This window comes from Falco biarmicus, chromosome 10 (genome assembly GCF_023638135.1).
Source record: "Falco biarmicus isolate bFalBia1 chromosome 10, bFalBia1.pri, whole genome shotgun sequence".
NCBI classification, from domain to species: Eukaryota; Metazoa; Chordata; class Aves; order Falconiformes; family Falconidae; genus Falco; species Falco biarmicus.
The window spans coordinates 8,198,052-8,211,123 of record NC_079297.1 but is presented as its reverse complement, the minus strand read 5'-3'; the positions used below and the strand labels follow the sequence as shown (position 1 = coordinate 8,211,123).

General features: G+C 42.7%; 1 protein-coding gene and 1 long non-coding RNA gene across 2 annotated transcripts; one reads left to right on the top strand and one right to left on the bottom strand.

Moving 5' to 3' along the window:
- Window positions 1–1,088: 1,088 nt before the first annotated feature.
- Window positions 1,089–7,791, bottom strand: LOC130155968 (uncharacterized). The gene is made up of 5 exons (XR_008824274.1): window positions 7,668–7,791; window positions 6,579–6,699; window positions 6,122–6,205; window positions 4,365–4,462; window positions 1,089–3,386 (listed from the first exon to the last, which is right to left on the bottom strand). It is a non-coding gene; the product is annotated as an uncharacterized LOC130155968 (long non-coding RNA).
- On the top strand, window positions 6,193–8,577 carry KCNG1 (potassium voltage-gated channel modifier subfamily G member 1). Its single transcript, XM_056353994.1, has 2 exons — window positions 6,193–6,951; window positions 7,440–8,577. The coding sequence occupies exons 1-2, from the start codon at window positions 6,193–6,195 to the stop codon at window positions 8,208–8,210; spliced, it is 1,530 nt and encodes a 509-aa protein (XP_056209969.1). The 3' UTR covers window positions 8,211–8,577.
- Window positions 8,578–13,072: the final 4,495 nt, after the last annotated feature.

Below are 13,072 nucleotides of genomic sequence, written 5' to 3'. Positions count from 1 at the left end.
CCCCACAAGTTTCCTGCCGGTGAGCGCAGCCCGGGATGGCACCTGCGGGCGGCCGCCCCCCGCCCCGCCCGGGAGCCGCCCCGGGAGCCGGGGAGGGGGCTGGGGGGGGCGGGCCCGGCCCGGCGCCCTCCCGGTGCCAGCGCCGCCGCCGCTCCCCCTGCGGCGGAGGGGAGCCGGGAGCTGCTCCTCCCGCGGCCCCGCCGGCCGCTCAGCCCGGGCCCGGGGGTGGCGGGGAGCGGCTCCGCCATGCCGAGGGTCGGGGCCCCGCACAGGCGGCAGCCCCCGCCGCCGCGCAGCGCCAGCGCAGCGCCCTGAGCACGGCCCCGCCGCGAGCAACTCGCAGGCAAGTGTCCCGGGAACTTTCCTCCCGCAGCGGCCCGAGCAGGGGAGCGGGGCGGCTGCGGGCATCACCCCGCGGCAGGAGGCACGGCCCGGCCGGGGGCGCCCCCAGCCCCCCGGGGGGTGTGCGCGGCGGGGAGGGGGCGCGGGGTCTGGCGAGCCCGGGCCCGGGTTGCAGCAACAGGTTTTCTCCCGCAGCAGCGATGGAGGAGCGGGACCGGCCCCCCCGCGCCGCCGCCCCCCCGGGGCTCCGCGCTGCCGGCGGCGGGAGGGGCTGGGCGGGCGCAGGGCAGCGCGGCGGCTCCCGGTTCCCGCTGTCCTGGCGCGGCGGCTCCGGCGCGCTCGGTCGGTGATGCTCGGGCTTCCCCTTCCCGGCTCCCCCTTTCCCCGGGTCCTGCGCCGGCACAGTGCGGCATGGAGGCTGGTGGCTCCCGGTTCGTCTTTGCCTAGTCTGAAGGTCCTTTATAGCTTTAATTTTGCGATAATTAACAGACGGGGGTTATATTGATCTATTTACTGGCTTCTGTTCGCTGGCGACTGACAATCGAGTTAACTATTCTTGATAGGCAATGTATTTCTGGCAGAATTTTTTTTCTTTGGAAAAGACTTGGGGGGGGACGGGACGACAGCACAACACGCATAAAATAACTCTTCCATGACTATGTATCTCCTCATTTCAGTGGCAAAACTATCTATATAAATATATAAAATCTAATCTATATAAATAAATGACAAATCGTTTACTTCTTAAAAAATATGTTGAAGAGATTGTTGTGAATGTGAGATTAAAATTTGTTGACATAAATATATTTCACAGCAAGATAATAGCAACAGTCACTAGTTCTAATGTATTTTGGAGCGTTCTCCTGGGGATGTAAGTTACTGCAAAGTTCTTTCACTTCTGATTATTATCGGCAGAATAAGGCTCAGCTTGGTAAACCCAAACACTGCGTAACATATTTGTCGTGATTCAGTCTGTAGGTTGTCATAAGATGCCAAAAAGTGTAACACTGTCCAGATCAAGGAGAGCAATGTGCAGATACGAGCATGTTTTTTCAAATTATGCCTTTCTCAGGATAGCTTTGTTTCATATTGTACATTGACCTGTGTAAGTTTTACTTTGATTTGTCTGGAAGTTCACTTTGCGAGCAGAGTTGAAGTTGGAGATGGGCTCTTACTACGTAAAGTGCTGCATGAGTATAGCTGAAAGTATTTCAGTATGTCAGTCCCCTGACAGTGTTGATACAGTATGGAAATCATGTGTCAGAAGATAGCTGAATTTAACACTGCTTGAAAATACTGCTTATTTTAACTAAGGAAAGAGTAAAGGAGGAAGGATCACTAAACTGTAAAGCAGTTTCTTAGGGAAGTCTTTCCAAAAAAAATCACTGCATTCATGTTCAGCCTGCACTGAAATCGGAAACTTTTTTTTTTTTTTAAACCTTAATTTACAAATGGTAAAAAGCAACAAAGACAAGTTCTAGGCACTGGAATCGATAGGAGAGTCTAGGGGGGAGTTATGCATCTTTGTTGCATGCTTGTTATCATCCAGGCACAACTTTGAATAGTCTGCATCACCGAGCAGTATCAGGACTCCTTGCAGGAGCTCTGATTACATCAGAGATGCACTGCAGAATTCAAAATACTGCAGAGGACACTGAGGGGGGGAACGATACTTGCAGTGGAATTTTAACGTGTTATTCGTTATTTCTGTTTCTTTCTGTCGGAAGGGCATCTTTAATAATTTTCTCCCCATTGCCTAGGAGTCAGTCTGGCGCCCTTCCTGAATTACCAGCTGAAAGTAAGGGCAGTACAGATTTCTAAATGTGTTTCTTCACCAAACGTCATGGATAACAATACCACCTTGTGCCACACAGATTTTTGAAAATATACACCACACCATTTAGAATCACCAGGGGCTCTTGCTATGGGCCAGTTATTCTGAATTACTGTGGTCTCTAGAAGCCAGAACAGTGATCAGGATTGTATAACGTAGTAAGAGACAGTTCTTGCCCCAGTAAGCTTACAAACAAAATAGGAAATGATGCTGAGAGAGAAATTATTTGCCCAAGATAAGAACACGTTAGCAGCAGGGGAGTTGGAAAGATGAACTGGGCTTCACCAACTCCCAAGCATTCAAAGGGCAGAAGACCATCTCAGACAAGGAGGGATTTTACCACTGAGCCTTACTTAACCAGAGCAGTTTTATGTGAGCGTTTTACTGTTACAGCATACCCTTAAAGTTCATCTTGTTTAATTGTTGGGAAAATTGTTGATACAGGCTAATGTGTTTGTCTGACCTTATATTCCAGGGTGTTGTCTTAATCCTTAACGCATTTCTTACAGCCATCCCCAATGCCATCAGTCTGCAATGTATGAATGGAACAGTTTGCTTGTTTTTTAAGCTGAACGGCAAAAAAACCCTTCCATTAATTAGTTCTCTCCCATCTTCAAACAGTGCTGGCCACCGTTCTGCAGAAGCAGCTTCCAAAGGAAACCAAGAAACTTACAGGGGAAATGTATAGGTTTATTTTTCTCCTTCCTCCATTCCTTCAAGCCAGGCCATCTTTTCTATTGTCCTTTATTTCCTCCTATTCTTCCCCCTTAGATATGATGCTATGTGTGTCCGAGGCAAAGAACATGTAAATAACACATGTACAGCATCAAATACTGTAGCTGCCTACGTGCGATCTGTGGGCTTGCCAGTTCTAGTTACGGAAAAAGAAGGAGCCACCTTTTATAACTGCAGTCATTCAGTGTGTTACACAGGGGATTAATTTGTCCAATTTATTGTCTTACACAGGTCGAGAAGCTGGAAGCCAAGAAAGATATTCTTTTTTCTTTGCTCCGTTGTTTCACAGTTGATGCCTCAGGGTTACAGCCTGTGTCTGACACACGCAGAACATTTACATTTTCCTCTCCCCATTTCTTCCCATTGTGTCAACAATATGGATGCGGTGGGAGATCAAACCAGTGACAGAGATGAGCTGCCTCCTCATTTTTTCTGGCTGAGATTCAGAGGATAAGTTGTTGCTAACCAACATCATCTGGTATTACAGAAGGGAAAACAGTTAACAGCTCCTATTTATCCATAGTCTTATATCAGTCATAATCTTTATTCAATTTGGGGCAGCCCTGCCTTAGACATAGTTGAGGCAGGGGAGGAAAAGGCTTGTTTCTAAATAAAACAACAGTTGCTCTAAGAAGAGGAGCCCTATATAAACATACATCAGGTAGCCCTGTTTTCCCACATCAAACCCGTAGCTTTAACTCCCAGTGGCATTACTTTGACTGATGGTATCTTGGGAATGATTTAACAGAAGACCAGCTCTGAGGTCATCAGGAGGGCTGCATGTGATGGGGCTGTATGTCAGGGTAGTTGGGAATTCAACTGTTCCATGCTTCCTCTGTTCACCATGCTCTGGCTAGCACTGTCTGACCCAGCTATCACTCTCCTCGGATCCCTTCATTTATCTGAGCTCTGCAGCTTTTCCAGTGGGCAATGGCAGAGTGCCATCATCTGTCCTGAAGCTCCACTGATAATCCCAGTATTAGCTAGAATTTCCTAGAGTGTGACTTTTTAATACAATTAAGTTTAGTGTTAATGTTCTTTCAAAAAAAAAAAAAAAAAAGAAAAAAAAAAAGAATTTCAGGATTTCAGGTCAGCAGACCTTTGCTCAGTCTTTCTTGAGGCAAGAGACAAACCAAAATTGATTGGAAGTTTATTTGGGTGCAGGCCTGTGGAATTTTGTCATTGTTTGCACCCACTGTTACTTCCAGAGGAGTTTCACAATTGCCCATCCTCTGCCATGGGGATTTCCAGAGTCATAACTCTGGAGCAAAGACAGAGCAACTCAGCAATACAAGCAAATATGTAGTGATAAGGCACTGAAAGCTAAACACAGTTACGATTTTGGCATGGAGAACAGGTTACTTGCCAAATAGCTGTTCGCAAGTCACTAGCAGTAGTAAGAGATCCCACTCTGTGATAGAAGCAAGATGACAAAGCTCACCTCTCTGCTTACCTCAGGCCAGAAAATAGTACCACAGCTCTTGGAAGGTCTGCTGCATCGCACCTTGTCCATTCTTGTATATTCCCTTAGGTTTTCCTTATGCACATGCCCTAAAGGTAAGTAAATCATCAATTTCCTTTTGTACTAAAGAGGATTACAGGTGAGGAATCGGGAAACACCATGCTATCCAAAGCTCACCTGGGGCCACCTTTTTGTAAGAGTATGTAAGGAACTGCTCTGTTTGGAGTAGTCGTCCCTCTGGGAAGTTTAGGAGCAGGACTGAGATATTTTATTGAAAGCAGTACTGTAAGGCTTTTCCCCGTGCAGCAAGGAAAACCTGTTGCTCTTAAACTGAAGCACAGCTGTGTTTTGAGTGCTTTGCTGTGGTGTATTCAGGCATTTCTTCTGTAATAGGTGTGTAACACTATTGATGTGGTTTATTAACTCCAGCTTCTGAAAACAACAGTTGGGCGTTTAAGGAAGGCACCCTAGCAGGGGTGTATATCCCCAGGGTGCACATAAAGGGGAGGTAAGTACAGCCAGGAAAAGAACAAAACTGTTCTGCTACTGAAGCAAATCAAGTGTAATATTTATTACTTTCCTATGAACTCAAGGCTAGAAAGTCAGAATACTTGTGCATAATTAATACCTATTTATTGTACAATCTACTTAAGAAATACTCTTCTCAAATGAAACTCAGCCACTCCATGCATTAAGCTGTAGCTAACTGTACAGATGGAAGATCTAGAGGCAGTACTGTACAACTCCCCTGCGTGCGAGCAGACTTTCGGTCTGACTTTTTAAAATGCAGTGAGTTAGGGAAGCAAAAAGTTTTAATGTTTCCAGTACCTGCTTTTTATATCCCTTTGACCTCTGTGGTCACTGCATTCCACAGACCTTACAGTAGTGTTGTGTGAGCAGAACCTGAATGTGATTTTCATAGTCATCGTAAGAATTTTTTGGTTTCCTATAATCAGAGGTGAAGGCAGTCACCTTGGCTCTCAGCTACTCTTCAGTCCACTGTAAGGACAGAGACCTCTGCATATAGGGCGTTAGTTATAACCGAAATAATATTCCAGTGTTTGTGTAGAAATTGTGTATTCGGAATCTGTTGTAAATGAGGCCATAAAAAGGGAGTTGCCATGTCATTAAATGTATATAAACTATATACAAACATGTTATGGGATCATCAGTATAAGTGGGGATTCTTTTCCCCAAAATTGTTTCCATATGGTCTTTTAGAAATTAGTCTTGTACTGTTTTTAGAAGTATTTACTGAATTACAACATAATTGACTTCTCATTCTTTCTGTGTACTTCATAAGTACTAAAAAACTTAAGATTTCTATGTGTAATAGTTAAATGAAAATATACAATTGCCTTTTCTACAAAACACACTTGAATTCTGTGCTCTTATGTGATGCTGTCATGATTTTTTATACTTCCATTCTGAATCACGAATATCCTGCCACATGCACGAATTATTTCTGGTTTCCCTCTATGTCCACTGGGAACCGAGACCTCTGTATCTGAGACAGGAGAAGCCCCTCAGTGTGAAAAGCATGCCAAGCAGAGCTCCTAAACAAGGGGGCAGCCCTTGACAGAGTCAGTTCCACCCAGCTGGACAAACCCAGCCTCATGAGAAAGGTTTTTCTGACCATACTCAGCCACTGCTGTTTTCTTTCCAACTGTTTTTATCAGCCATAAATGTTTTTGAGCTCAGATCACTACATTTGTTCCAAACTTCAAAACAACCTCTCATTCACTCACCCCATGTATCTGTTTTTTGTTGCAGAAGACACTTTCAGAAGTAGCGAAGTGATGTGAAGTTATCTTCCAAGATGACTCTTCTACCTGGAGAAAATTCCGACTATGACTATAGTGCCCTGAGCTGTGCTTCAGATACTTCCTTCAACCACACGTTCTTTCCAGAAACAGAAACCCTTAAGGGACTCTTTTACCAAAGAGCCAAGCTAATTCACCCTCAAGAGGATCTCCTGAAAGGCTTTCGCCCTGATGATCGAAAGCATCACATTATTATAAACGTAGGGGGCATTAAGTATTTGCTGCCATGGACCACGCTTGATGAATTCCCATTGACACGTCTGGGACAACTAAAATTCTGTAATAATTTTGATGACATTCTGAACATCTGTGATGATTACGATGTGACATGTAATGAATTCTTTTTTGACCGCAATCCAGGGGCATTCAGGACAATCCTCACCTTTTTGCGAGTTGGAAAACTTCGGCTCTTGCGTGAGATGTGTGCGCTCTCTTTCCAAGAGGAGCTGCTCTACTGGGGAATTGAGGAAGACAACTTGGACTGGTGTTGCAAAAGGAGGTATCTGCAAAAAATGGAGGAGTTTACAGAAATAAATGAACGGGAGGATGACCTCCTAGAAAATGAAACAACAGGTGAAACAGTAGAGGAGACAAAAATTGGCTTGTGCATGAAAAAGTTGCAAGACATGGTGGAAAGGCCCCAGTCTGGCCTCCCTGGAAAGGTGTTTGCTTGTTTGTCTGTTTTATTTGTAACTATTACAGCAGTGAACTTATCCATCAGCACCATGCCTGACCTGAGGGAGGAGGAGGAAAAGGTAAGTTAGCTTTTCAGGATGGAAAATGGTATGTGCTGGGAAGAGCTGAACAAGTACAAGGTCTGACGGCATTGGTTGCAATGGGGATTTTGCAGCTGTCCTTAGAGGGGGAAAAATAACACAAAGCATGTTTGAAATCTTACACGACTGTGCTCAGTTAATCGTACCAAGTTTTATGTCCAGAGGAAATTCTGCTAGTGTGCACTTTTCTGTACAACTGGGTATTACCTTGTTAAGCTTTGTATTTGCTAATTTAGAAAGCCTGAAATTACTGAGCAGTATCTTCTGTGGAATAAGTAGTTCCTCTCTTAAGTTTTGCTTTTAACTTGTTCCAGTTTGTCAGTGTGTTTCCCCATAGCAACAGCTTCTATTCCTTTCATATTTTGGGTTTAAAAAAAAAACAACACAGAAACCTCTCTTCCTGTCACCGTACTAACTAAAATAGTTATTATCCAGTGCCGATTACAAACTCCTCCTCTTTCCTGCAGGGTGAATGTTCCCAGATGTGCTACAATATTTTCGTTGTGGAGTCTGTCTGTGTGGCATGGTTTTCGCTGGAGTTCCTGCTAAGATTCATCCAGGCAAAGAGCAAGTTTGCATTTTTGCGGAGACCGTTAACCCTGATAGACATAATAGCCATTCTGCCATACTATATCACTTTGCTAGTAGACACCACTTCGGTGGGCTATAAAAAGCCCAGCTCTGGGAGCATCTACCTGGACAAAGTAGGTCTGGTCCTCCGTATTCTCCGTGCCTTGAGGATTCTCTACGTCATGCGGCTGGCCAGGCACTCCCTGGGGCTGCAGACGCTGGGGCTGACCGCTCGCAGGTGCACCCGGGAGTTTGGTCTCTTGCTGCTCTTCCTCTGCGTGGCCATCGCACTGTTTGCACCGCTCCTGTACGTCATTGAGAATGAGATGGCAGACTCACAGGAGTTTACCAGCATCCCCGCGTGCTACTGGTGGGCTGTCATCACCATGACCACGGTAGGCTATGGAGACATGGTTCCCAGAAGCATTCCTGGCCAAGTGGTGGCACTAAGCAGCATACTGAGTGGCATCCTCCTCATGGCATTTCCAGTCACCTCCATCTTCCACACGTTTTCGCGCTCCTACATTGAGCTAAAGCAAGAACAGGAAAGAATAATGTACAGAAGAGCACAGTTCTTACTGAAAACAAAGTCTCAGATAAGCAGTGCATCACAAGGGAGTGATATTTTATTCCCCAATCTCTCTTCTGAGGCTAGGGACAATGAATGACGTTTAAGTTACCGTTTCTCCTGATGTCGAGTAATGTTTTGTTGTATCAGATTCCATCTTTAATTTGCTTTGGAAGCATTTTACAAAGGTAACTGTCATATTAAAAGGAAGAAAAGGAGCTATTAGCCAGGAACTGATGCGGATTAAGAAGTCTATTGTTATGCTTTCCCCCTCCCCCCATATAACATTTAGGACAGATCTTTCACTGAGATGATACAGTGGGATTTTAGGAATTAAAAGTTCTCTGACAAAAAAAGAACAACATATAATTATGTATTTGACAGGCTGTTTTGCCATTTGTAATACACATTTTTCCAACCGAATCACAATGTATATAATCATTAAACAGGCTGCCATTTTTCTTGTTCTTCTTGTATATAAATAATGTAAATATAACAAAATTAATGGCTAAATTCTCTCCCAGCAGAATGCCTTCAAGCATAGTGGGAATAACCACAGATGTTTGTCCCATTGTGCTCTTAAAAAAAACAGTAGGATTTGTCATTCACAACAGCAACTGTGTATTTCTTTGCAGGTCAGCCCTAAACAGAGCAGAAAAGAATCGAGCTGTTTGTATCATAACCTTGTTAGAGATGTAAATACAGCTCACCAGCTTCAAAATTTAATTGAAGTTACTGTGTTGATCCTATGTCATTGAATGCAGTATTCCCAGGAACAAAGTCTTCGAGTTTTGTAGCATTTAATATTATTATCAAGAGGTGACTATCTGCAAATCAAATGAAATATGCATGATGAGATGCCAGTCGTTCCCTACCATCTGTTTCCATGTTTTTACTTTACCTCAGCTATGAAACAGAATTAAAAGAGGCCTTGTTTCCAGGGGACACCCTACCATTACTTGGCAAATCGACACTGCGGCTACCCATTCACATTCAGCATTTGGTTCTTTAAAGGGAGCAGAAAATATATGGTCGTGGGAAGTTGCCAATGAGGAAAAGAAAGAAAATATCATTTGAGTCATGGAGTGGGGGGGATACTGGCAGCTTTATACGTTACTGTCCTCAATCGTGAGGGACTTAAGACTTAATTAACTATACCTTTGCCATCATTATATGCATCATAGTAATGGAGAAAAAGCAATTAAGGTCCCAAAACACAACCATGTATTCTTCATTTGCACGTGTGTCTTGGTCTAGGTTCTCCTGCTGAAATCGGGGGGAAGCACATGGGTCAGCAAGACGGCCAGGTTTGGCACAGGTTTCTAGGGAGATTAACGACAGACCTGCCATTTATTTTAGAGGGATTGAGGCTGGCTTGCATAACAGCTCAGAAGAAAAACTCCAGAACTTAAAAAAAAAAAATAATTAAATCTGTTTGTTTGATTTGATGTGTCCTTATAGGTAAAGAAAAGCTAATCTTAAGAGTTTCACCTTTTTTTCCCCTCTTTTCTGTATTAAATTTATTTATTAACAGTTAAGAGCCAGGGGAATTTATAAGTTCCCACTGCATTCACCTATGCTTCGCTGTATTAATTTTCAGAAATGCTATTGCTTATTGGCATTTCTGGAGCAGACTGCTAGAAATGCCAGAATGTGTGATAGCTTTTTCATTTAAATTAAAGCCAAGGACACAAACATTGTCCTTTGAAAAAAGGTAGAACTAGTTCCTCTAGACTGGTTGGCCAAGCCCACACTACGCTCATTTTCTTTTCAAATGTCTTTAAAATACAATCTGAAGGTGTTCCGATATGCTTGTTCTTGAAGAATAATTCCAAAACTTTTAAAAATGCACTTTACAAATAATTAGGGCTCTAGCATTCTTCAGCCTGTTGTAGATAAATATGCCTATGGAGCATTACTGCAGAGCACTAAAATACCCAGTCTAAACTCTTGGCAATTAATTATGTGGCAGAACTACGAATGTAACCAGCTTTTCACTCTTGTTCTTCAGCTTTAATTAGAGTTGGACAAAAAACAGGAACATCGTGACAAAAAAGAGACACATTTTCCATCTAAAATACTCTTAATTTCAAAACTGTTTGATCATCTGTAGCATTGGCTTCAACACAAGCGCTATACATCATTCTACCTTTATGTCAGCATTTGTTATAAAAAGAACTGGTAATTAGATTAGTCCTGTGAGCAACAGTTCCTTATCTAAGAATGTGTTTGACAGGCTGAGCCATAAATAAGAATCTGTAAGTGAATATAAGGAGAAATCAAGACTTATCAAACAAAACTTAAGCTTATTTCCATGTTATGCTAGCTAATAAAAGCTGAGGATCCGTCCGTTTTCTCTATGTCTTCACATTAAGTTAATGCTCATTTATTTCATGTATCACTTTATTTTTTACCCCAAAATTATAGCTTGGTTCTGAAGTCCTTGTCCAGGGGAAAAAAAAAATAAAATAAATCACCCTGAAGTTGGGTGCTGGTTGAGCAAAGCTGTGAAAGCATCTCGCCTCTTGCAGGTTCTGCCTAAGCCAGGAACAAATAAGCTGCCCAGGATGTACCCCTATGTAATCCTGTACTTGGCAACATGTTGATACGCTTACAAGTAACATGTTTTACTATGAATCACTGGAACAAAATTGCTTGTGTTTTACAAGAGGTAATACATACCGTAGTCCTTATGCTAAATAAATCCAGCTATAAGTCTTAAGAGCACAACATTAGTATGAAACCTACACGCTGTGTTGCAGCTTTTACTGCGAAGGCAGAGGGTCTAAGATGATTATGCCTTTTTACAGTATTTTATCTGAATTTTTAGTCAAATTAATGAAAATTACAGATTGATTCAAAAGCTGACTGTTTCCAGTGACACAGCTGATAGCTACAGTCAGCTGTCACGCCTTTTTTGCATTTTAACAGCATGTGCAGTCAACAAGAAAGTTCCAATAAAACCACTTTGTGCTTTTATGAAGTCAAAAGAATTATTTGAACTGCCACTGATGAAGTGGTGCGTGTCTCCAATAGAGATAGGCCTGCATTGCTATTTGTATTATCGTCTGTATACTGCAGTAATATGTACAGTATTAACTCAGACAGCAGTAGCTGTATTAATTTTGATTAATAAAGTGTCAGGTTCTCCTTTCATTTTCACGTGCTTCTTATGGTATAGAAAGACTGTCACATGTGCTACAGGCATGCTTGACAACCTGGGGTCAATATGAGAAGTGAGCAGCAGCTAGGGGAGAATCTGGGCTGTGAGCATTGCTGCTAAAGCAGGCTGCTGGGATAGAAAGCATTTCCTAGGAAAGAAAATTATCTCAGTATAGTAAAATCTAGGTACCAATTCAGCAGCTTGCACAGGGAAACCTCTTTTTTGCATGTTGTCCCAAGAATCACAGTATCACAGTTAATTGGGACATAACTTGAAAATATTTTAATGAACTAACCAAAGAATCGAACAGATTCAGAAAAGAAGAGGAAGGATCCATGGAGATTGAGAAAGAGAAAAATCCCTGATAAAGCCAGATTTCCAGGTAAGGTGGTATGTTAAATTCCCTTCTCCAAAATCTTTCCCTCCTCCATCCTCCTTCCTCAAAACCACCAATAAAAGCAACAAAAGTCACTTGGTGAGCGCAACACTGATAAATGAAGACAGAGCCACGAGGCTTCTCTAACTGTACACCAAAGAACATAATTTGCAAGGTGAGTTGGAATCATTTGTATTACACTAACATTCATTACAAGTCAACTTCTTAGTCTTAGGGAGATTTCTCTTCAGCGAACATAGGGGATTTGTCTCCATTTGTCCCTTTATATTTTTTTCAGTGTAATTCAGTACTCTAGATTTCCATAGTCAGAGGCTTTAGTAGTGTCATTGAATAGTCAGAGGCTTTAGCAGTGTCCAATTAAACAATAAAAAAAATCATGCAGAACAGAATCATGGATTTACACATCAGATACACGTCTGGGAAGGGAAGCTGGCATGCTCTATATATTCATGACTTGTGTGGGTAGAATTTAACTGGGTACTCAGGCTGATGCAAAAGTAAAAGATTTTGCTGTAGAGGCTCTCATTCCTACTGCTATAGCTCTCCTCTGCAGCTAAAACCAAAGTTTCATAAGAATCTCTGTGAACAAAAGCTTTCAGTTCAAACAGTCCTTTAGGGTACAGGCTAAGACTCGGAGTAAACATTCATTTTAGGCACTCACCAAAGTGCCTGAAGTGGCAGCCTTGTCAAAATATCTGAAACGCCACTGGGAGATACGTAGTCGTCTCTATTTTGTATTTTGTGATAGAGGGAGCCTAGAATGAACTAGATCCCTAATTCAGGGGTCACATTAAAAGGCCAATGCCAGGACAGATGAACAGGAGTCTTACCCTTCAATTGCACAGAACCAATATCTACCAGCACTAACTGCACATTTTTTGTCCTTTCCACGTCTCATTCACTGTACATGGAGACCAAGGAACACGAAGCAGCACAAAGAACCCAGATCCAGAGCAGTCAGCTTGTTCTTGGTCAGGGTCCGTTTGAAAACAGCAAAACAGTGGCAAAGCTAACAGTTCTTGGTAGCTCATGCCTGACTGTAGAATAGTTCTGTTCCATACACTTACTGTTCGTTGGGGGTGTTTTTTTGGCTTAGATTAAAAAAAAAAAAAAAAAAAAAAAAAAAAGACTAGTAAGTTAAAACAAGAGGAAAGGAACCTATACTTCTTATAACAAAGCTACAAAATTTCACATCCCTCTCTTGGGTTTGCAACAGGGTGAAAACTGGACTGGAGAACCCTAAACCTACATAGATGTAACCAGCTGTGTTTAATCAGAAGTTAAATAAAAAGGTGACAAATGTGATTTTGAAGACTGCGACATCAATCTCTGCTCACACCTCAGTCGGTGACATTAACCCCTAAACTGAGCAGTTGGCTCTGGCCCAGGTGTCAGAGTTTCA

Bases quoted from the DNA above. Each gene is read 5' to 3' on its own strand.
- KCNG1 (XM_056353994.1), top strand. From the start codon at position 6,193: ATGACTCTTCTACCTGGAGAAAATTCCGACTATGACTATAGTGCCCTG. The intron at 6,952-7,439 runs GTAAGTTAGCTT...TCTTTCCTGCAG, and splicing joins TGAGGGAGGAGGAGGAAAAG to GGTGAATGTTCCCAGATGTG.